Consider the following 24,310-nt stretch of genomic DNA (forward strand, 5'->3'; position numbering starts at 1 on the left):
TTTTTGCCATGCAAATTCCTCATTTTTTCTGGCTGTGGAGAGCAGGAAAACTCAAACATGTCGATGGACCTTCAGTCCTTTTCTCGTTCCTTCACTTTGCTTGCTGGTTCTCTTGGGTTTTTGCTGCTTCCCAGAGAGTTCTGCTGAGCCCAAATCCCACTCTTTTCCTTCCCTGGTACTTCCACCTTTCCTACAAATGTCATGATGGTGAGGCTCAGGTCAGGCAAAGGGAAGAAGGTGGGGGAAAATGGCTCATTTTCTAGCAAACATCCACATTTTAAAAGATGTAACCATAAAGTTTCTAAACAGATTTCTAAAGGTTAATAGATGGAGGCCACAATATTGAAGCCAGAGCTGAATTCTCTTGGCTTTGTTGTGTTTCCAAGGTGTTTTAAAGGTGTTGAAACTTCTTTACCTGGTTTGGTACCTCTGGGAATTCACCTGAAGTATAGGACACCTGGCTATTTATTCCTAATTTTGCTGATTCTGTGTTTGAGGGCAAGAGTTGTTGAAGGGAAGGAAGGAAGGCAGTGCCTAGAAAAGAGAAACACAGTGTTTGAAATAAACAGGGCCGGGGAGCAAAAGGGGAACCAGCATATGATAAAGATGCAGAGAAAAGATAAATTAACATTTTATGAGGAGAAGGACTAAAAATCTGCTTCCCCAAAAAGAACAGGTGAGACAGGAAGTTGCATGAAATGAATTTATGAAATAAAGGACTGATTAAAATTGAAATTTCCTTGGAAGGAACGTTGCTGGCAAGTCAGCAGCCCCTTCCTTACTCATCTTGTTAATTAAAAACAGACACAAAGCTTTGGTGTACCCAGTCTGGGGCACTGCTAATTAACTGCAGTTTGGTGTGGCTGCTGCAGGGACCTTTCTATTATTCTGGTTTGTCTTTTTTTTTCACATTCCCTGTTGCACATCCTGGATATTTGATGACTTGAACTCTCCCAGCTTTTTGCTTTGGTTAATGTGCTGTCCTGGACTGGCTGGTTGACCAGGGTGCAAAAATGTTTGTAATTATTTCTTGTATTGATTTTAAGTGGGTTTTATCCAACTTTGGAACACACAGTTAATCCCTGAAAGCATGATTTTGTAGGTGTATGAGGAATACAGGTGGTTCTTATGCAGGATACCCTTATTTTTGCAGGTCTCCATAAGCATTTTGACCTCTGAGCAAACATCCTGAACTCCATTACAGGAGCCCTCTGCATTTTTTTTCCTCCTAAAAATGATTTCTTGTGTCCTCCTGCCACGTCCAGCTGTCACTGTGCAGTGTGACACATTTCTGGCTGCTAATACAATGTGAATTTATGAGGAAAAGGACCAAGCAGAAAGTCTTTAACTCCTGAGTAAGAAGGTCCATTTGGGATGGGATGCCCCTGGGAGGGCACAGAACAGGAAGGAGAGGAAAAAGTTTGGAGGTTTCTGGTGGAAACAGAAGAGTTTGAAGGATTAGAAGTCGATGGAAACCATGGGAAGAGGAGCATCTAAAATTTAAGGAATAAATGGGTTATTTGTTGCGAGCAAAAACTGTAAATAACAGCAAACTATTTGCTTTGTTTCCCCTCCCACAGCTCCCTGGTGAAAGATGCCTCTCCTGTGCCTCTGATGGATGTCACTAATTTATCCACACCTCGGAAGTTCCTGGAAACCTCCCAGTTCAGCACTCCTGGAAGCTCCAGCAGTGAGTATTTAAGTCATACACATCCCTCACAGAAGGAATTTGTAGCTCTTCAGCTGATTTTACAGGAGTAGCAGGAGGAACATCATCCCCTCTCCACCTCTGGCTGCTGAGGGGAGGCCCTGAGACTAAAACCTGGGAAGGGATTTGTGCAGTGCCATGAGGGAGTGGCATGTCCTGGGGCAGAACTGACCCTATCTGCTTTTTAATTTTGGAAAATCATCTTTCCCCCCTGCTGTCCCCATCAGCTTCAGTTAAATACACTTAATTTTCTGTGCCTGTCCTCACCTTGATCATGAGTTTGGCTCAGTTTATGTGGGGGTCTCCCCTCCATTACTTCCCAGAGGTTTGTGTGGGTATTACTGAAGTTTTTTTTTGCAGTGTTGGAGCCAAAAAGGTCAAATCTTTCCCTTGTGGGAGCTTTGGCTCAAGGTGTGTCTGTACACAGGAATAATCCCATGATGATCTTTGTGCTGCTACAACAAACACTGAGCAAAAACATTGTTTTATTGGTGCTTTTGTGGGAGGCTTTGCAAGGGCTGCAGAGGTGGGGAATTAATCCTTGTATTGTTTCAGAAGATTAATAAGTGGGGTTGTCCTTGATGAATAATACAGAGTTGACCTAAGTCTTTTCCCCCCTTCCTTTCAAAACCTGACTGTTTCAGTATTCCTCAAATGCAGAGAGTGTTCCCTTCTCATCCTTATTAATTCTTTTGTCCTTTTGCTTCTGGGTTTGTCACACTCCCCTCCTAGATCCTTCTCTTTGATTATTCTTATCTTTTGCTCTTGTAGGGGTTTTGTTGTTTAGCTCTGCTCCTGCAGGGCTGCTCTCAGAGCCTGGGGCTGTTTTTCCCTGGAGTGGAAGGTTTGTGAGGAGTCACTTGTGAACCTTTCAGGGCTGGAAACTGCATCAAAAAACCTGGAAGAGAGGAACTGTATGAAAATTCTGAGGGAAAAATTTAAGAATTCCTGTTCTGCTCTGTGTTCAGTGAGAAATTCAGTTGAGTTTCTTGCTACAAATCACATGGTTTTGGGGAACTGAGGAAACAAACCACAAAAATCTGAATCCCAGTCTGACCACTGTGAACAGGATGGGTTGGGTTGGAAGGGCCCTTAAAGATCATCTGGTTCCAACCCCTGTAAATGTTAAAACAATTCCTTTTCAGCGAGGGAGTTCTGCAGTGCCTTCCATTGTTTTTCACCTAAAATATCAGTCCTCTGTACAGTAGGAAAACCAAAAAGTCTGAGGTTCTGGAGCTGATGGGAATCTCATGGATGGGGAATAGAGCAGAAGATGAAACTTCTGATGAATGGAAATATCTTTGGTGTCTTCCTGATTTGTTTTTTTTTTTGATTGCCAGTGTAACACAAACCTTAAATATGCTCTGAAAACAATTCTGTTGACACTTGTCACCTTTAAAGACTCACAGTTCCCAGTCAATCCCTGTCACATCTCTGGAGATTTGGCTGCCCCATCCCTGGAAGTGTCCAAAGCCAGGTTGGACAGGGCTTGGAGCAACCTGGGATAGTGGAAAGTGTTGGGGTTGGAACAAGATGGTCTTGAAGGTCCCTTCCAACCCAAACCATTCTGTGATGGTGATTTAAGTGAAGGTTCTTGGGTACAAACAGCAGTGGCTGCTTGTGAACATAAACCAGCTGAATACCTGCAAACAAAGGCTCTGGTGGCTTCATCCTCAGCTCCAGAAATTGATTTAGGCTGGTTAAAAAATCTGCCTTAAATTCTTGTTTTTTGCAGCTCTCTTCTTGCTCTTCACACCCAGCACACCAGAAAATCTTTTCCTTGGCTCCTCATTCTGTTCTGTGTCACTCAGTGAAGTGCTGGGCAAGTGTCCCTCAGACTGGGAAAGCTGCAGATCATAATAGAAAACATTTGATCAGCATAAAGTATGCATATGGTTTTGCTTCAAGTGCACAATGTACTTATGGAGATTTTTTCCCTGTAATTTTATTTAAAAGTAGCCTTTTCCAGGACTGCACAACTAGCAGAGAATTTAAAACTTATGTGTATGCATAACAAAAGCTGTTCCTGCCTTTAGTCACTTAAGTTCTTTTTGGCTTTTTTATTGATGAAACAAAGTGGCCTTGCATATTAATGGGTGACATTATAAAGCACTGACTCACTCGACTTGTCTCAGCAAAGATGCCAAAATTTGGAGTCCTTCCTGCCTTCCCTTCCCAAAGGAGGTGTTGCCTTGTGCTGTAGAATCTTTATAAGGGAATTAAAGCTGTTCCTGCTGCATGTAAAATAAACAAAGCCCTCAGTAATGCTCACCTGAGGATTGCAGATATGGCACTTCACCAGTAACATTTTCCCTTCATGCCAGTTCAGAGAAATAAATCCACTTTTAAATGATATTTCTCTGCTTGAACCTTCTGTACTCTGAAGAGAATTTGTGGAGGTTCCTGCTTTGCCAGGCTCTTCCTGGAACTATAGAACGTGCTCACCTGGTTCACAGCAAGCCCAAGAGTGCCCTTTCCTGAGAAATTTGGGAGAATTCTGCTCAGGAATCCCACAGAAGATGGGCTGTGACGGTGAAAATTAATATTGTTATTGATGGCATAGGTAAATTTGAGGCTGAATTGATAATTTGCTTCAGTGACCTTTTTTTCCTCAGTGATAGGAGAGAAATGGAACTTCTAAATCCAGGCAGTGTGGTGGTTCTAAGGGCAGGTCTAGTTACTGCTCCTGCCTCTCTTTCTTCAAAAAACAACTATTTTTGTGGAGGTGAAAACTTGTGGGGACCTGGGAACTTGCTCCTGGAAAATCTCTGCAGGAGCCAGAGCTTTAAATATCTAGTTTTAAAGGTGACTCCAAAAATGCCATTGTGCCACATTGTCTCAGTTGTTTCCACTTCAAACATGCTCAATAAATTCTTAAAAGATATTTTTTTCTCATAGACCTCTCCTGATGATCTGGGTGGTTTTTCTCTAGCATTTTTCCTAGAATGTAAATGATCTGGGGGTGTATTTGGGGAAAGAAAGGGAAAATCAGGGAGATTTTAGAACCATGAAAGCCAGAAGAGTTAACACATAGTTATTCTCCCTGTATAATTTCATTATTAGTTCTTGTGTGTGGTCCCATCATCAGATATTTGACCACAGGGCACTTATTTTTTTATTTGGAGACTTGGTTTTCATGCTTGTTTAGGTTAGGAGGATTTTAAACTTGGCTTTTCTTCTGGACTTCATAGTTACACAGAGCAGAAAATGCCCCAAATCTTTTAAAAGTTCCCATTTCTGCAGTAACTGTCCATTTGTTGCTCCTTGGCTCCAGGAATGTGTTGGAACAAGGATTCAACACCAGGAATAATGAGCAGGTGACGTTCCTTCAAGTGTGAAATGATGGCTTTGGGGCACCAGGAACTCATGTGCTTTCCTCTGGAAGGTTTGGAGGCAGAAAGGGCATAATCAGGAGGACATAAATCATGGAAAATAGCACATTAAATTTTACTGGAGTCCCATAAAATCCCCCGGCTAATGAAACTTTCAGTAACGAGCAGCAGCAAAACAAGACCCAAGAGCTTTTTCTTCAACTGCTTTGCTTAAATGAGGTACCAACATTGACTTTTTGGGGGAATCAGACCAGCCCTTGCAGCAGGTTGGGTTCCTGGGAAGCAGCAGAACTGGACAAATGAAGGAATTCCCAATTGGCAAGGAAGGTTTATAGGGCATCATCAAAGCAGGGATCTGTTCAGGGAACCTTCCACCTTTGAAACCATGGAAGTGAAGGAAACAGTGATGCACATGGTTCAACTTTTGGCTGCTTAAACACAGGGTTGTGCATTTTCAGGTGAAAAAAATGATTCAATGATTTAATTTTTTTTTTGAAAATGGCCACCAGAGAATGAGGCAAAATAATCATTCTTTTAAGTTGTTGTCTCAGGAGGCTTTTGAGAAGCCGTATTTACATTTTCTGCTTCACAAGAGGTTTTCAGAGGTTGTTAGGACAGGAAGATCAGCCAATTCCCCTTGGATTATGGGGTTCATTCTGCTCTCCATCCCTGTTTTCCAGCTCAGGGCACTGGGTACCCCCAGAAACTGGTCTTGCTGTTAAAGGCTGAGGCAAAAGAAGGCATTTGGTACCTCAGGCTCTCCCTGAACTTCTCTCACTATTTCCCCCACATCCAACAGAGGATGGAGATTCTCCTTGGCCCTCCTTTTGTTGCTGATGTATTTATAGAAACATTTTTATTGCCTTTTACAGCCAGATTAAGTCCTGACTGGGCTTTGGCCCCTCTTTTCTCCCTTCACAACCTCACAGCATCCTTGTGTTCCTCCTGAGTTGCCTGTCCTTTCTTCCAAAGGTCAGAAACTCCTTTTTTCCTTGAGTTCCAGCCACAGCTCTTGGTTTTTATCCTTTAGGATTTCCTCCTTGGTGAATGTCCAGCTTTCCTGGACCCCTTTGCCCCTCAGGACAGGCTCCCAAGGGTCTCTCACCTCAACAGGCCCTGTGACAGTCCAAGGTCCCTGTTCTGCTGACCCCCCTCCTTCCTTTTGGAATTTGAAGATGGGAATAAGTTCTGCCAGCCTCCTGCTTTTGTCTTCATCCAAATGAATAACAAAGTAATTCATGTTCCCAGTTTAAGAGTAAATACAGGCAAAGCTTTCACTTCTGAGGGCTTATCTGTTGGGGCTGATCTTCCTTCACCTCTGCCCATGTGGGGATGCAATTTTCCAGGTGAGCTCCTTAATAAATGCCTGTGTCCTTTGATACCTTTCTGGGAGAGGAAGGGGACAGGAGGGGCTCATTCCTGAGCCAGAGCTTTGTGGTCAGACAGCCCCTTGGTGACATGAAATGGCAGCAGAGGACGTTTGAAGCGCAGAAGACACGAGAAAAGAGCCTCTTCGGTTACCCGGGGTTGGCGTCTTGTCAGATCTCACAGATGAATGAGGCCCCAAATCCACCCAGGATTCCTGTTTAATAAGCACAACGGGCAGGAAACACACTTGAAAACAGGTTTTATCAAGCAACCAGATCTAACAAAACTTCCCCTGCCACGTGCTGCTCCCAGATATCGAGCTTTTCACTTCGCTGTCGTCTGTCAGAGATGCAAATCCACGTCCTGACCATTTGGGGGGGTGTTGGAAATCGGTTTGCTCTTTTGGAAATGCAAGAGCCTTCCTCTTAGCGTGTGCTTGGCAGAGTTCTCAGCAAGATTGCTGCTTTTACTCCTCTTAAATGCTGTCCTCCCATTTGGATACGGCTCCATTTCCTCCCTCTTGGGTTTTCGTTGTGTGATATTAAGAATAATTCACAGCCCTCTTACAGAGGAGCTGCAGAGCCGTGGTGGGGGGCTCTGAGAAGCTGCTCAAGCTGAGAAATATCCTCACTGAACTCAGAGAAACAAGATATTTTGGGTTTTTAAAAGAAAACAACAGGTTAAGCCTTTCTTCCTGTGCTCTTTTCACAGCTCTCGTTGCAAGGAGCTCAGTTTCCGTGTTTGTGCCTGGCATGCTGTGGGTTTTGGGGGAATAACAAATGGCATTAAGAGGGTGGGTAGAGACAATGTCTGCAGCACTCAAAGTGCTTTGCAGCCTCGTGGGGTGAAAGGTCAGTGATGGAGGAGAGCTTTGAGCAGGAATATGTTTGCATCCAGTTGTTAACTTTCAGTTGGTGTTATTGGTGATACCTGCTTGAGGTGTCTCTATATTATCCTTGGGTTTTTTGCTGCTTTTTTAGGAAAACAAATTAATGCACTCTCTGTGTTTCTAGTTGTTTGTCTCGTAGCTTGTTCAAATTTAATTGAAAAGAGCGTGTGTGAGAGAGAAAAAGAAGCACTCTTTGATCTTCCTGATGTCTCATAATCACAAAACAGTTTTGAGTTGGAAGGGTCTTTTTAAAGGCCATCCAGTCCAACCCCCCCTGCCATGGGCAGGGACACCTTCCACCATCCCAGGTTGCTCCAAGCCCCATCCAGCCTGGCCCTGGACACTTACAGGGATCCAGGGGCAGCCACAGCTTCTCTGGGAAATCCATCCCAGCCCCTCCTCACCCTCCCAGCCAGCAATTCCTTCCCAATATCCCATCTATCCCTGCCCTTTGGCACTGGGAAGCCATTCCCTGTGTCCTGTCCCTCCAGGCCTTGTCCCCAGTCCCTCTCCAGCTCTCCTGGAGCCCCTTTAGGCCCTACAAGGGGCTCTCAGCTCTCCCTGGAGCCTTCTCTTCTCCAGGGGAACATTCCCAGCTCTCCCAGCCTGGCTCCAGAGCAGAGGGCTCCAGCCCTGGGAGCAGCTCCGGGGCCTCCTCTGGACTCTCTCCAGCAGCTCCACGTCCTTCTGCTGTTGTTCCCAGGGCTGGAGGCAGCTCTGCAGGGGGGTCTCCCCTGAGGGGGCAGAGGGGCAGAATCCCCCCCTGCCCTGCTGCCCCTGCTGTGGGATCAGCCCAGCTTGGCTTTGTGGGCTCAGTCCTGCCCTGCTGGCTCCTGCCCAGCCTCCCATCCTCCATCTCCTCACCCAAACCCTGCTCTCATTCCCTGTCCCATGTGGTGCCCTCCCAGGATCCATTCCCACCTTGCTCTTCCCTGGCAGCATTTCTGGGTTGGGATGAGGAGTGTGGGAACAGTGGGTTTGGTTTGAGCCAGAGGGGCCGTGGTTGGGATCACTCTGCTGCAAAGAACCAACTCTCTGCATTGTTGGAGCCTGAAATTGGTGTGAGCTGGCACTGAGAGGAGTGTTATCTGTTTATTGTGATTATATTTATGAAGTGGCACCATATGGGCTCTTTGGGACATTGTTTTCTTGGTCTTGCTCTAACTCAGAGCTGCTGCTGCTCCTGTGTTCAGAGTCACGGCTTCAGACAGCTCCTGCTCCTCGTGACGTGCCATTTCTCATCCCTGCCACATTCCTTCAATCCTCCTGCTGGATCTTTTGACATTTATTCAGCTTCTTGGAGGAGTTTTTGAGTAAAAAAATCTGTTGAGGAGTTGGAACCATGGGAGTCATCTGTCACCCACCAGCCCTTCCCAAAGGAAGATGGAACAGCCGTCGGGGGGGTTCATTTTTATCCAAGGATCTGGTGGCTGTGGATCTTCCAAGATGCTTGGAGTGGAGTTTGCCTTGAAGACACACTTAACTTCCCATAAGTGTTTAAATATATTTATTAAATGTTTCACCCAGCCTTTAACAGAGCCACGCTTTTGTTGTTGCTGGGTGTTATCTGTAAATTAAGAAATGTTGCTTAATGAACACACTTAAAACAAGCAGAGTGTCTCTTGCTTTCCCATCCCTTGTCTCTTAGCAACAGGATTTCTCCCTGTGCAGTCCCTGTTACTTCAGGGCCATATCCACAATACCCTCCCTAATTGTTCCTGTTTTTTAACTTTTTAGAGGCCCTGCTAAAAGATTTGAGTAACTTCATCAACCCCTTGGCAGAAGTGATAAAGCAGAACGAGATAAAATCAAACAATGAGTCGCTCTGGCAACATCAACTTTGCTGAATAAATCAGAAGTCTCTTAATCTCGATACTGTTTGTAATGAAAATTCCTCTCCTGTGAAGGATATAACAAGTTAAAGCAGCTGGGGCAGAAATTTAGGGCTTTTTAGCTGCCTGAAACACATTGAAGGGATTTGTAGGGATGTGGTACCTTCTCATTTATGAATATCTTAATTACACCAGAATCCTCTGTTTCTTAAATCATGGAACATTTAACTTAAATCTTAACTTAAATCATGGAACATTTACAAATCAATCAAACGTTCAGGTTACTGTATTTATGTGTAGAAAAGCCCCCAAGCAAACAGAAATATCCTCTACCTCCCCCCAAAAATCCAAATGTTGCTGGTTTCCTTGTTTGTTCCTCACTTGCTGGACATGGTGGTGAAGAATATTATAAGTTAAAACAGCTGGGGTAGAAATTTAGGGCTTTTTAGCTGCTTGAAACACACTGAAGGGATTTGTAGGGGTGTTGTGCCTTCTCATTTATGAATATCTTAATTGCACCAGGATTCCTCTGTTTCCTAATACATAACTTGTGTCATCCTGTGTTTCTAACTCAATCAGACATGCAGGTTACTGTATTTATGTATAAAAAAGCTCCCAAGCAAACAGAAATAACCACTGTTCCCCCCAGAATCCAAGTGCTTCCTTGTTTATTCCTTGGTTGCTCCGAGTGGTGGAAGTTCTGTGAAGGCAAAGGAGTTCAAATGCTGCTTCTGGATGGTCTCAGGTGTCGGGTTTAACAGTTTCAAATCTTGGATTATGCCTTTTGAAATCTCTTTTCAGTGCGAGACTCGAGCCTGCTGGAAATCAAGGAAGACACGGAACTGGATCCAGAGGAGAACAGCAGTGTCTTCATGGGAATTCTCATCAAAGGGCTGGCCAAGCTGAAAAAAATCCCAGAGACAGTGAAAGCCATCCAGGATCGCTTGGAGCAGGAGCTCAAGCAGATTGTGAAGAGATCCACGACTCAGGTGGCTGACAATGGTTACCAGAGAGGGGAGAATATTTCCCAGGAAAACCAGCCCAGGTAAGGATATTCCAGCCACTTGGATTGCTGCAAAAAAAAAAAAAAAAAAGTCCTAATTGATGATATGAACTCAGTTATTTGGAGTGTGGCAGAGCCCAGTTGAGCTGAGGCAGGTGCAGAGCTTTGAAATCGTGTAGGGAATTAATTATGTCACAAAATTATATCACCAGAAAAAAGATTATATCACAAAACCCAAGTCTCTTAAATGGTTGTGCAGCCCCATTTCTGTTGGTGGCAAGGTGTGGGAGCCAGCTGAGAACTGTGCTTGTGCTGCTCCTCAGGATCCACTAGAAGTGTTCTTGGGAAAAACCGGATTCTGGAAGGGCACGTTGTCAGGATCGTCGTCTGAAGGGAATTGTTGTGGGGAAGGAAAACGTTGCATCTTCATTGTAGGTGATATTTGCAGTGCAGAATCACTCCCAAGGACGACATTAGCTTGATAAAGACTTCTTTTTTTTAATTCCTCTCGTTAGCATTGCTGTGCAAACAATGGTGTTGTGAAGAATTTGCAGAGTTACAGTGCTGAGAACTCAGGAAAATTAAAACAAGGCTTTTTTTGTGTGGATCACAAAGCACAATTTTAGTTTCTGATGCCAGAAGGGAGCGTAATATCTGCTTGATACTTATTTATGAATCAGGCTGGAAAGGTTGGTTGTCCATTGAAATGGATAAATTGGATCAGATCATATATTAATGACATTAACCTGCCCAGAGGGCTGAGTGAGGCACAAAAAAGTTTGATGGGTTTTGGCACGTGCAGGGGAGTGTGAGCCTTTGAGATGCTCATATTCCACAGCTTGGGAAAGTGTCTTGAATTCTTGCTGAACACAGAGATAATTAGAACTGATTGTAAACCTAAATCACATGTGAAGTTTACAGCAAGCAGGTGAATTCGTTTACATTGAAAAGAATAAATTATAGCAGGGAAGGGTCTTCCCTCCCCTCAAATTAACTCCAGTTTTAAATCAAAACTCAGCCACTTTCCTCCTGTCAAGGAGAAAATAACTCTGAACAACAAGGTCCTGCTGTTTCAATAGAGCTCTGTAAGACCCCAGATCTGAGCATGATGCAGTGCCCAAAACGGCTTTGAACTGTTCATTAGGCTGTCAGTGCTCCTGTGACCTCAGGAATTTGGGGAGGGAAATGTTTTTTTTTTCAGTTTTCCCTTAAAACTGCTCCCACTTGGCTGCTTTGAGTCTCTCACTGAGCTCAGTGCCTGCGTTCAGCTGCTCTGCTTCCAGTGGTGTCCATAAAAATTCCCACTCCTGGCAAATAAAATGACTAATAAGGTGACAGAGGGGCCTGTGGGATCTCGAGCCTTGTGCTGGACAAGTTCCCTGTGGCTCATTCCCAGTGTTGCTCCAAAGTTGACTCTTATTTTTCCCATGGGAAGAGAGGTGATTGTTTCCCTCCACTCAAGGGAAGGTCACACATCCACATCCCCATCCCTGCAAGTGTCCAAGGGCAGGTTGGACAGGGCTTGGAGCAACCTGAGATAGTGGAAGGTGTCCCTGCTCATGGCAGGGGGTGGCACTGAATGGCCTTTGAAATCCCTTCCCACCAAAAGCCCTCAGGAAGAGCAGCTTGAGATTCCCTGGGATTTGAAGTGATTTGAAAGTTGGAGCCTGGAGGGCTGGAGGGACAGGACACAGGGAATGGCTTCCCGCTGCCAGAGGGCAGGGCTAGATGGGATATTGGGAAGGAAATCCTGGCTGGGAGGGTGGGGAGGGGCTGGCCCAGGTTGCCCAGAGAAGCTGTGGCTGCCCCTGGATCCCTGGAAGTGTCCAAGGCCAGGTTGGAGCAACCTGGGCAAAGGTGGAATGAGATGAACTTTAAGTTCCCTCCCAACCCAAACCATTTTGTGATACAAGTGATTCCTAAGTTTCCTAAAACATTCAACATGGATAGATGGGACACAGACTTAGGACAGGCCTAACTAGATGGAGCATCTTTTCAGATACTTTGCTTGGAATATAAAAAACCCTCTTTACTAACACACATTTACATGCTGTGAGATGGGAATGATACAAAGGAAGTAAAACCTGAGAAAGGGCAGCAACAGGTTCCAAGTTGTTCCTTGTCCCTAGTAGAAGGTGACTTTGGAAACTACACTTGCATCTCACCCAGCTGCAGCTGATCTCAGCTTTAATTAAAATGGACCATTTTAAAGGCTGGGTAAATTCTCTGGCATTTTTAGGTCTCTTTGCTTGGAACAAATTTATGGAAAAGGGCTTAAATATAGGAATTGCCACTGCCTTATCCTCAATTAGTGGTTCTTTAAGGCATGTGTCACACCTTCATGTTTAGAAACGTGGACCTTGGGTGGAAGACAAAGTCACAGAGCCATAGTCAGACTGCTGCAGGAACCTCTGGGTCTCTCCTGGATTTTGGAAGATGTGGCTATAGAATAATAATACCAATACTAATAATACTAATAGTAATCTGGATGCACACCTACTTGAGGGACAGATTTATGGACGTTTTGGTAAGGACACATTAAAATTCCAGGCCGAGAGGGGATGGTGTGTGGACAATTTTGCTCCTAAATCCTGTCACTTGGATTTCTTGTGCTTTTCCCTACGTGTTCATAATATACTTGTGACTTTTGACCTCGTCTCAAAGCTTTAAAATAACTCCAGGAATTATGTCCATGCCACCACCCTGAGCAGGCAGAGGACATTACTGCTGCTGCAATGCCTGAGTTGTCACCAGTGACCCCTCTGAGGTGGCAGCAGTCACTCTGCATCAGCTCATTCCCGTTATTCCCTGGACTATGGAAGTTGCTTCCGGGGATGTGTGTCTCTGTCTCTCCACATATTTCCCCCTCTCCTCAGCTCAGGGGTCACAGGCTGGCTGTGACAAATTGCCTGAGCCAGGCTCCTGTCACTGCCTGTCCCTGCTCAGCTCAGGTCACTCGGAGCTCCAACCCCATCTGCATAAAATGTGGGCCACGTTCCGGGATGGGTTTGGTCCGCCCGTGTCCCTCTGGGGTCACCTTGTCTCAAAAATGACCTGACAGATTTATAGGACTGGTGGAGGGCAAGAAGAGAAGAGGGGCTGGCTGATCTGAAAACAGGGAAATGTGGAAATACAGTGTTGGATCAGAATGTAAAGGAGGGGTGGGTACAAACACCGAGAGTGTGGCCTGGGGGAATTCCTCTCTGTCAGTCTGTAACACAGCGATAGGGACACCCTGGAATTTAAAAATAAATCCTTCTGTTCATTATAGTATTATTTTAGGAATGACTTAATAAACAAGTTGGTAATAGTGGCTCTTTAAACAGGTTGACAATGTGAGGTCAGGCTCACCCAGGGACAACAAAAATGAATTTGTCTGACTCTCCAGCTGGTTCTGCTCTGCCAAACTGTCCTTTCCTGGGGAGGTGGAGAAATAACTCAGCTCTTGTTTGTAACGGGATGTTGGTAGAAGTTGGGCTTGGGGTGATAAATTTTCCCAGTGGTAGATAATTCATTTGCTCCCATAATGTTCCTTGGTGCCATTTCAGCCAAGGCTGTTGAGGCTTTTGTTGCTTCTTCTTAAAATACGAAGAAACTCAGCACAAACACCAGTTGTTTGGTTTTTATTTAAATGTGTCCAGTGGCTCTTTGTTGAATCTTATTGAATCAAGGAAGGCCACAAGTTAGTTAAGAGGACTGGACCACTTTTCCTGTGGATACAGGCCAGGAGAGCTGGGAATGTTCACCTGGAGAAGAGAAGGTTCCAGGGAGAGCTGAGAGCCCCTTGCAGGGTCTAAAGGGGCTTCAGGAGAGCTGGAGAGGGATTTGGGACAAGGGACAGAGGGACAGGACACAGGGAATGGCTTCCCACTGCCAGAGGGCAGGACTAGATGGGATATTGGGAAGGAATTCCTGGCTGTGAGGGTGAGGAGGCCCTGGCCCAGGTTGTCCAGAGAAGCTGTGGCTGCCCCTGGATCCCTGGAAGTGTCCAAGGCCAGGCTGGAGCAACCTGGGATAGTGGAAGCTATCAGAGTTGGAACTGGATGATCCTTAAGGTCCCTCCCAACCCAAATCATTCCCTGATTATATAATTCCATGGTTCTATAATTCCATGAAGACTGAAGCGTGGTGGTGAAGGAGCGGGACCAGCTCCGGTTTTTCCCGGATTTCTCGTGTCCTGCTCCGGGAATCGCAGCCCCTGCCGGGCACACACAGCGAGCATGTGGTGACTCCAGAGCTGCTGCAGGGAAAAATGTGATGGAGCCTGTCTGTCAGAGCTGGGAGTGCCTAACATATGGATTTGGGAAGTGTTATCTCCACGTTTTGTTGGGGTTATGTGTCTCCTTGAGTTGCTCATTAAACGCCGGTGAACTCGATCACAATTTTCCTGTTCTCGAATAGTCAAAATGTGGTATCATTGCCTTATCACAAACTATTTAGGGCTCTGCTGAGGTTCATTAATTGCAGTAATTGGGCAGTAAGGAAGCCATAGGAGCAGGTAAAATGTAGGACATTGAGATGAGATTATCACTGCAGTAAATACAGTAGTAAAATCGTACTGACTGACACAGATGAGGAGACTTGATATTTTAGGTTTCAGTTATTTTGCAATGTTTAAAAGCTGCCATATTAATTTAATAGTTCAAAATCAATTTCTTGTGTTCTGTTTGTGTGGGTAAGTCTACTTTTATTGCCTCAAGACTGTTATTTTCAGCTGAGGGAAGAGCAGGTTGTCTCCCTCCCTGTGTGCAGCCCTGTCTGGGGTCATATAATCTCTAATGTGGTGTTACTCTGGAGTTACTCTGGAGTTACTAATGGTTCTGTCTTCCTTGTAGCCCCAGGTAGGACACTTCAGTGCTGTTATAGAGGAGGGAGTGAGGAGAAAGATCCTCAGGAGTATTTATGTCCCAAACCTGAGCTGAAATTAGAACCCACAGAGAGGGTCTGAAGCCGGGTGACCTCTCAGCGTCTGTCACCAAACAGGACACGTGAAGGACACTCTTCTGTCTCCTTCCCACTGCTCTGTTGTGCTGGATGACTGTTTGTGCCCGTGGAGCCTTGTGGCAGCTGAGCAGAGGTTGTTTTGATGGTTTCCAGGTTGCTGCTGGAGCTACTGGAGCTCCTCTTCGACAAGTTCAACGCGGTGGCCGCCGCGCACTCGGTGGTCCTGGGGCACCTCCAGCAGACAGTGGCCTCTCCCTGCAGCCAGCACGATGGGGACATCAAGCTCTACGACATGGTTGACGTGTGGGTGAAGATCCAGGATGTCCTGCAGGTAAGAGTCCTCCAGGTGGGCGCCTTTTCAGCTTTTACAACAGCTTTTAGAACCAAAAATACCGGTGTGAGCACCTGTCGTGCTCGGGAGACAGCAGTGCTGGGGTTTGTCTCGGTTTTTGGGAAGTGGCCACGTTTATAACAGATTGTGAAACTCCAGAGAGAACTTAAATATCAGCAAAAAAAATTTAAAAAATAATTCTGTGGGTTCATCCTTCTGGTGTCTGGAAAGGTTTGATTCCTTTTGCCTACCGAGTGATTTATCAGCAGCTTTCAAACAGTGACATTTTTGTTCTGTTGTTACCGTGTCATCGCTGTCTTATGAGGTGTCACAGCTCTAATGGCTTGTCTTCTCCTGTCACTGTGGCTGGGCTTCAGGCAGCTGAGACACTTGTTTTCAGGAAATTCTTATTTGATTCTTACTCTTGGCTCTGAGAGACTAAAGCTGTGCCTTGCTCGGGCTTTATTCTGGGACTGTGCCTTTCACCTCAGTGTGTGAGGCTCTCTCAGAGCTCTCACCTCTCACGTGCCTTCCTGCTGTTCTCTCCTTCTTGCTGTGAGGCTCACACATGAATATTATATTTCCTCCTTTATTTATTTGGAAATTGCCTTTATATACAGCACACAGATGTAGAGCCTCACCTGGGATTTGAGAGAGGAGGGCAAAGAAATGAGCCTGGCAAGATTTATGGTGGTCATTCCACCGCTGGGCTGTTGATGGAAAGTGCTCTCTGCCTCCTCTCCTAACAGGAATTTTCATTGCAGGGCTGTTGTTTAGCTGTTGCTCTGCAGGTTTGTTTGATTGTGCAGCAATGGAGGGGTTTTTTTGCTTACCCAAATACCCAGCTCTGTGCATGGTGTGAATGTAATACCTCTTGAACCTGCTAAATGTAAGGTTTGGGCCTTTGATCACCTCCAGTGGCTCCTTACCCCAATTATTTGTCTTTCTAGAGGAATTGTTATTAAATAAACCTCCATCTGTTTTCTCCATGACACAATTTTCACCTCCTTTCAAACACCATTCTCACAAAAGTTCAATTGGGGATGTGCAGCCAGAGGTTCCTGAGGGGTTTCTAAACAAAAGGGTGTCACAGAACTGAAGTGTCTGGCCCTGTTGAAGGGCACAATTAACCTTAAAGACATGAGGAGTGGCTTTGGCACTGGAGACCTCCAGCCCTCACCTGTGATCCAGGAGGTTTAAGAGCCCTGAGTTCTGCAGACTTTGCTCCAGAGAGGACAAAGCCTTGGGAGTAAAAACCCTCCCGAGATTTTCCCTCCGGCGTGGCAGAACACCAAAGCTGGATATTCCCCCTTCTCTGGGGGAGTTTGGGGTGTGAATTTGGAGCAGTTTATCCTGGCTATCCCAAAACCAGGGATGATGGAACCTGAACACAGAAGCACGTGTAGGTGTGAGCATTTAGGGAGTGAAAAGCTCTTTCTGTGGTGGGGAGGCAACGTTTGACCAAGCTTTCTGTGAAAGGCGTGCCAAGAAAAATGCAACCACCCACTTGCAAAGGTTTCATTGATACTGGGTGTCAGAGGGAGGCAGAAAAGCTTCCAAAAGAGCTTTTACAATGTCTAAAAGCAGCACTTTAAGATCCATAATCTCTTGCTGGTTTAGGGTAAGAGATGAGCACTGACTGACGTGGAAAGGAGGAAACGTTGCATTTCTTTGTTCACAATCTTGTGGGTGTTTGTGCATTAGTTCCCTTAAAATATTTGTCCTTTACAGTGTAAGAAAACCTTTGATCCCAAAGCCTGAATTATTTCTATCCTGCTTTTCTGAATAAGGATAATTTTCGGAAAGAGGGGGAATCTTACCTTTGCAGCAGGGGGAGCAGAAAACTCAGTTTTAAAAGTGTTTATTTCAATCTTCCTGCTGAAAATCTGGGGGGAGGTGGCAAAGTGCATCAGGGAAAGGGATGCAGTTCCTTCAGATCCTGGTGAATGCAATTCAGTCACCACATCAGAACAATCTCCCATGGCTGCAGCTCACCTGGATAATGTCCTGTACGTGCACATTGTTCATCTCTGCGTGTGAAGTACATTAGAGCAAGGTTATCTCTCCAGCTCTGCCCTAAATAAGGTGAGCTCGTGGTGGGCTGCAAATTGTCTCCTGTGGGAAATGAGTTGTTTTCAGCTTGTTTTTGTAGCTGGATTTCTGAAAGCTCCCTAAAAAACTGCACCGAGCACCATGTGTGGGGTCAGAGGTGGCTCGGTGTTGAGCAACGTTTAGGCACAGAACATGCAGATATTCAGTATTTTTGACCTTCTCTGAGAATGGAAGAATAACACAGAAGACAGAGTGACCTTTTAGAGCCGGGTGCAGGAAACAAACAAACAAACAAACAAAACAAACAAACAAAAAAAGCAGTTTGTCAAAATATTAGGGCAGGAAAACACAATTTGGCTCTGGTGCCAGAGCCAGCGGAGCTCGTGGTGCTGCTGCTGCTGCACCAACAGGACAGGGGTGAAACGTGTTTAAATTTGAACTTGGTGCTTTGTGTGGGGAGGTAACGGAGCTCTGCAGTGTAGGAGTGGGAGGAACATCCTTCTGAGCTCCCTAATTACTGCAGGAGCCAGTGCTGGGCTGGGAGAGCTGAGCCCTGTTCCTGCAACCATGGAATGATGGGAATAGTTGTGTTGGGATAATGCAGGGAGGGAATTCTGGGGTTTTCTGGTGCAGTTCAGTGTCTGTGATGTGTCCTACAGATCACAGACCTGCTGGAGTGAGGTCCTGGAGCTGCTCCAAGGGCTGGACCACTTTTCCTATGGAACCAGGCTGGGAGAGCTGGGAATGTTCACCTGGAGAAGAGAAGGCTCCAAGGAGACCTTCCAGTGCCTAAAGGGGCTCCAGGAGAGCTGGAGGGGGACTTGGAACAATGGATGGAGGGACAGGACACAGGGAATGGCTTCCCAATGCCAGGGGGCAGGGTTAGATGGGATATTGGGAAGGAATTCCTGGCTGTGAGGATGATGAGGGCCTGGCCCAGGTTGTCCAGAGAAGCTGTGGCTGCCCCTGGATCCCTGAAAGTGTCCAAGGCCAGGCTGGATGGGGCTTGGAGCAACCTGGGCTAGTGGAAGGTGTCCCTGCCCATGGCAGGGGGTGTCACTGGATGATCCTTAAGGTCCCTCCAACCCAAACCATTCCATGATTCCATCATTTTCCCAACCCAAACGATGGGACAGGCTCAATGCTCTACGTGCTTGGGGAGAAACCAGAAGGTTTTGGGTCCAGCACAGTTTTGTGTCATTTTACTTTCTTAGTCAGGGCCAGATCTTCTGACGCTTCATCCATCGCTTCTCAACGCCATCTTTTGATACCTTGATGGGATTGTTGCCTCTGTCCCTGCTCAATAACACCAGAGATCATTCAGCTTCTTCAGGAATGTCACCCTTCTGGTGACAGGGTGATCACCCTGACAGTCTTTTATCTCAGTGCATTCCTCTGCTCCTGGAGGAACCACCTGAGACAGCTCCGTGTGGTCCCGTAACCAGCTCAGGCTGGAGCTCTTTGCCTCCAGAGGAAGAAATCTCTCTTTCTCTGGTGCTGGAATCTGTAGTGGATGATTCTCAGTTTTATCTGTTTTCTTGCTCCTGCAGAAGAGAGGGAAAATCACATGTAGGCTTAGGACATTTATTTTAGCAGGCTCTGGTGATCTGTCTGCTGAGGAGACTCTCACAACTAATACTTTCCTTTTTTGGGAGTGTTTCTGTCTAATGCCTTCGGGTGTTTTCCAAAAATGGTGTCATTTAGCAGCCTAAACATTGCTGAAACCATAAGGAAACTGGAGCAGGAGGAACTTGAAGCCTCCTCTGTGCCCACACACTCCTGTCGTGCTGCTGCAGAGCTGGAGGGATCAGACACTTGATTGAGAAGCCTCTCTTAGTTACCCTGTGATGCTCCACCACCCTTAAATCCTTCCCTATAAAGAGGAATGGCATTGGAGGGAGGGAGATGGGATCATTCTGGAGCTCACAGCCAGATCTGGTGATCAGCAGTGGGAGTGATCCTGCAGAAAAGCTGCTCTTAAATTGTCCTTGCTGCATCCCACTTGTCCAGGAGTCCCGTGGGAGCACCTGGAGATGGATTTCAGGGCTGTGCTGCTGCAACCTGAGTCACTCCGTGGCTTTTAAGTGAATTAATGGCCTAAACTGTTGGATCCCTTTGGCACACAGGGAAAAGGTGCTGATGTTCAGCAGGTTACTCAGTGGGAAAGATGTGCAGAGGTTTGAGCTCCGTGCCAACACATCCCAGCCAGCTGTGCTGTCATCCCAGTCCTTCCTTTTCCACAGCCCAGGATGTTTTCCTTGCTCTGGCAGCGCTGCTCGTTCTCCTGACAGGAATCTAATTGGAGGGAGTTGATTTGGCCAAGACTTTGCTGCTGGCTGGGTTTGCTGCCTGCTCAGGTCCCTGAACTGTGGCATGGCTGGCACGGGAATGAGTGAGGGAATGCACCATGGAAAAGGGAAGGGTTTATCCTGGCAGCTGCAGCTCCCATCATCCCGCTCCACGGAGCTGCACCTCAAGGTGCTCATGGAAAACCCAAATACTTTTTGCCCTGGGTGGCTCAGCAGAGTCTGAACCTTTGCATTTAAAGGCTGTGCCTGTGACACAGTTAATACTTAGAAAGTCAAATCAGCTTCTTGCACGAGGGCTGTTAACGTGCCATAAGTCCTGCTGGAAATGTCAGAGCAATATCTGAAATTGCTGTTGCATTTGGGAAGTTCACAGGGTAATGTTTTGAACCTGAAGCAGTGTTATTTTTTCAGAAAGTCTCTTCTCGGGAATTTAATGGTTGTCCTCAAAACAAGGGGCCTGACAGTCCTCCTGGTTCTTTTTAAGTGGTCCTTAAGTGTGTGGAACTGATGCCCTTGGACTCCTGACTGGTGTGTCTCATTAATGCTCATCTCCATGAGCTGAGAGGATGTTGGTCCTAAAAGTGATTTGTCTGCAACTTTTAAAAGAACACAGTTTTACTCAATCTCTTGCAGGGGCAGAGAAAACCTTCCACTCCTCACAATGCTGCTGTTTCAACATGGAATTTCAATAATTAGAGGAGGTCACTTGACACTCTTTTATCCCCCCCTGTTATTTGAAGTGAGCTCGGAGCGTGAATGAATAAATCCAGCCCGGTGTTAAAAAGGTTTTTTTTTGCAAATGTGTACTAAGAGCAGAATAATTTTTGTGGAAATTTATAGCCCAGGAGGAACATCATCTTTGTTAATTTGGGAAGGCACAAGCTGGTTTTGCAGGAGGGTGTTTCTTGAAGTTTTAGCCTTGCCAAGAAGGTGTGCAGTGTGTCCCACCTCCCCTCTCTGTTCAGATGTTTTATAGATTTGCTCCAATTTACCTGATAGTGGAAGTCTTCTTTATTTTTTCCAGAAAATAAATTGGTGGCTTTCTTAAGCTCCACTTGGAATTTGGGATGGTGGAATTCACCTCAATAAAAAGCGTTGCAGGAAGTAGAGAGAGATTTCATGGTGTGGGGATCTATTTTACAGCTGGAAGGGCATAAAATGGGATAGCAGTGGCTATGTCCTTTTGAATGTCCTTTTAGAACAAAGAGTACGAAGGAGAAGTGCCCCAAATCGATCTGTTTTCTCTTTAACTGGATAATTCTGTGTTTAAAACCAACTGAATTGCTTTGGGAACAGGTACCTGGACAAGGTCCAGAGCTGAGCTGGCTCCAAGCATTGGATTATTGTCTTTCCCAGGAAAGGGCCTTGTTAACTGAACTGTGCTGGATTATGTATTACATTATATTAACAGGGTGACAGAGCAGAAGTTTTCTCCACTGCTGCTGCAGTAACAGCTTCTGTTCCCAGAGTTTTTTTTCTCTCCTGGAGCTGTTGATCCAACGAGCTTCATAAACACCAACATTTACACTGAACTTCCAAGAAATAAAGCCCTGAATAAAAATGAGCTGTTTGAACAGTGCACACTCACTTGTGCAGCCCATGGCAGAGGAGCTCAGTGAGATTTTGGGAGATTTTTAAAAACATTAACTCATTGAATGAAATATTTGGAGGTTTGTGAGCGAGGAAAACATTCATCTTCTTCTGTCCATGCTGTAGAGCATCGAGCTGCTTGTGTTTGAAGGGCTCTTCACTTCAGATGGATTTTCCTTTTAATAGCTGAGCATGGTTACAAAGTTTCAGATTTAAAGGGTTTTAGAATTTCTGCCTAAATATTTAAGGAGTTAAATCCGTGGGAGTTAAAAACTCTCTGCTGACGGTGCTGAATAAGGGGCCCAAATTCTAGGAAGGGAGATAGTTTCCAAAAGCTGGTGAGAAATGAAAGAAATAAATATAATGAATAAAAGTGTAGTTGTGAAAGAAGTCAGCCCTGCTGGGTGTTAGGCTGGGAGAGCTCCCACCAAGGAAAAGGTTGGGAATGGGGAATGACACGTTCTCTGCTTTGATATTGGCATGAAACCCGTGCCTTGTGAACCCTGGGCCATCATCAAATTGATGCAACTTGAGATACAACCATTTAATTAAGACAATTTCTTCACTGATACAAGTTGAGAGAACAGAATTTTTTTCAGCTTGTTTCCCCAATGATTCCCATTCCCTTTCTTTCTCAAGCTGGAAGGGAAAGGCCAAAGCAGGATGTGAAGGGCCCACCACACCTGATGTGTTCCTGTGTTGGAAATGGCCAGCAGGAATATTGATAGTGGAAGGAAAGAGGATGGAATTCCCAGCCTGTACTTTTTAGTTTTCATCTTCTTGGAACTGACAATGGTGGGATGATGCAGAAGAAATGAAAACTTGGCTGCAGATGTGCCAGGTCTTTTATTTTAACCATTTCCCTGCGTTCTTGAGCAGTTTTGTCAGCCTGGTCATAGAATCATAGAATCAACCAGGTTGGAAGGGACCTCTGAGATCATCAAGTCCAACCCTTGATCCACGACCTCCACAGTTCCCAGCCCATGGCACTGATGCCACATCCAGTCTCATCTTAAACACCTCCAGGGATGGAGAATCCCCCACTTCCCTGGGCAGCCCATTCCAATGGCTGAGCACCCTCTGTAAAGAATTTCTTCCTGATATCCAACCTAAACCTCCCCTGGCACAGCTTGAGGCTGTGCCCTCTTGTCCTACTGCTGGTTCCCTGGAGCAGAGCCCAACCCCTCCTGGCAGGGAGTTGCAGAGAGTGAGGAGGTCTCCCCTGAGCCTCCTCCTCTCCAGGCTGAGCCCCCCCAGCTCCCTCAGCCTCTCCTCCCAGCACTTGGGCTCCAGTCCCTTCCCCAGCCTCGCTACTCTTCTCTGCCCCTGCTCCAGCCCCTCCAGGGCCTTCCTGAGCTCAGGGCCCAGAGCTGGACACAGCACTCCAGGGGTGGCCTCCCCAGCGCCCAGCCCAGGGGCACAAGCCCTGCCCTGCTCCTGCTGCCACACTCTTCCTCAGCCAGCCCAGCAGCCCTTGGCCCTCTTGCCCCCCTGGCCACACTCGGGCTCCTCTTCAGCTCCCTGCCCAGCCCAACTCCCAGCTCCCTTCCTGCCTGGCTGCTCTCCAGCCCCTCTGGCCCAGCCTGCAGCTGCAGGGGCTTCTTGTGGCCTTGGGGAACCTCAGCCCCTTGCAATCAGCCCATGGATCCAGCCTGGCCAGTGCCCTCTGCAGAGCCCTCCTGCCTTCCAGCACATCAACACTCCCCCAGCTTGGGGTCACCTGCAATGTGCTGATGGTTCCCTCCATCCCCTCATCTAAATCATCAATAAAGACATTAAACAGGACTGGGCCCAGCACTGATCCCTGGGGACACCCCTGGGGATGGATCCCAGCTGGAAGCAGCTCCATCCCCACCACTCTCTGGGCCCTCAGCCAGTTCCTCACCCAGCCCAGAGTGCCCCTGGCCAAGCCTTTTCCAGGAGTGTCCCATGGGAGACGGTGTCCAAGGCTTTGCTTTTGATGTGCTTTTTTTTCCCCTGGTTACATCAGTGTCCACTGCACTTCATCCCTGCCGGCAGCTGGAATTAGGAGACACTACAGGGAGTTCATCAGCATTTGTGGACGTGTTTTATGGGCCTGTAAAACCTCCTCTCTTTTGATGTGCTGAGTTTATTCACACTCACCCCTGTCCAAGTGCCTCTAAAAGCAGTGACCTGTTCCCTTCCCAGCATCACAAACCCCAAAAGGCCTCCCTGCAGGACTCCTCCTCTCTAACAGAGCAGGAGGGATCCATGCAGGCAAATTCCTGCTAATGTTCCAGAGTCACTGATCTCCAAGAGAAATGTCTGGAACCTATTTTCCTTAAAAGCCTCCCTGCTCCTGTACTGTGCTCTCCTTGGCTTTACCAGGTGTGACACTTACAAAACCCTAAAGGAAGAATCTTTTTTTCCTCAAGTTTTCCAGCTCTTGCTGTTTCTTCCCTGATAGGAATTCTCCAGTTTTGTTTGGGAGGGGGGACTCCTGTGTGGTTTTTTCAGCAATTCTTTGTGAAGTAGGACACTACAGAATTGCATTTGCCAAAATTCTTTTATAGAATCACAAGATGATTTGGGTTGGAAGGGACCTTCAGACCTTTGAGATCATCCAGTTCCAATCCCCTGCCATGGGCAGGGACACCTTCCACTCTCCCAAGTTACTCCAACCCCCTTCCAACCTTCACCTGCAGGCTTTGATATTTTATTTTATCCTTTTTTATGGTTGCCTTGACCAGCTGCCTTTTGAAGTGGTTTTATTTAGGAAGCCTGCAAACATCTTTTGGTGGTTTTTGAGTCAATACATCATTGGGTTTCTATAGACAATGTGGACACTGGTTATAGATGATGAGGACTTGAGGTGGACTGTGGTTCTTGAGGGCAGGTCTGTGCCTGGCAGGGCACAGTGAGAAGGTATTTCAGCCCATAATCAGCCTTGATGTGGTTTTTTCTTTTCTTAATTACATTGATATTTTGGCT

The 24,310-nt window shown here is 46.3% G+C and overlaps 1 protein-coding gene across 1 annotated transcript in view; it reads left to right on the forward strand.

Moving 5' to 3' along the window:
- The window catches only part of LOC127462930 (exocyst complex component 4-like), a 95,565-nt gene that overhangs the window by 38,829 nt on the left and 32,426 nt on the right, over positions 1 to 24,310 (forward strand). The window contains exons 5-7 of the mRNA XM_051771861.1: positions 1,581 to 1,690; positions 9,931 to 10,174; positions 15,230 to 15,407. Of these exons, the coding sequence (XP_051627821.1) occupies positions 1,581 to 1,690; positions 9,931 to 10,174; positions 15,230 to 15,407 (532 nt within the window). The remainder of the gene's footprint in view (positions 1 to 1,580; positions 1,691 to 9,930; positions 10,175 to 15,229; positions 15,408 to 24,310) is intronic.

The sequence above is a fragment of the Manacus candei genome, unplaced genomic scaffold (assembly GCF_025592945.1).
Source record: "Manacus candei isolate 608988 ecotype Guabito, Panama unplaced genomic scaffold, ASM2559294v1 h1tg000146l, whole genome shotgun sequence".
Taxonomy (NCBI): Eukaryota; Metazoa; Chordata; class Aves; order Passeriformes; family Pipridae; genus Manacus; species Manacus candei.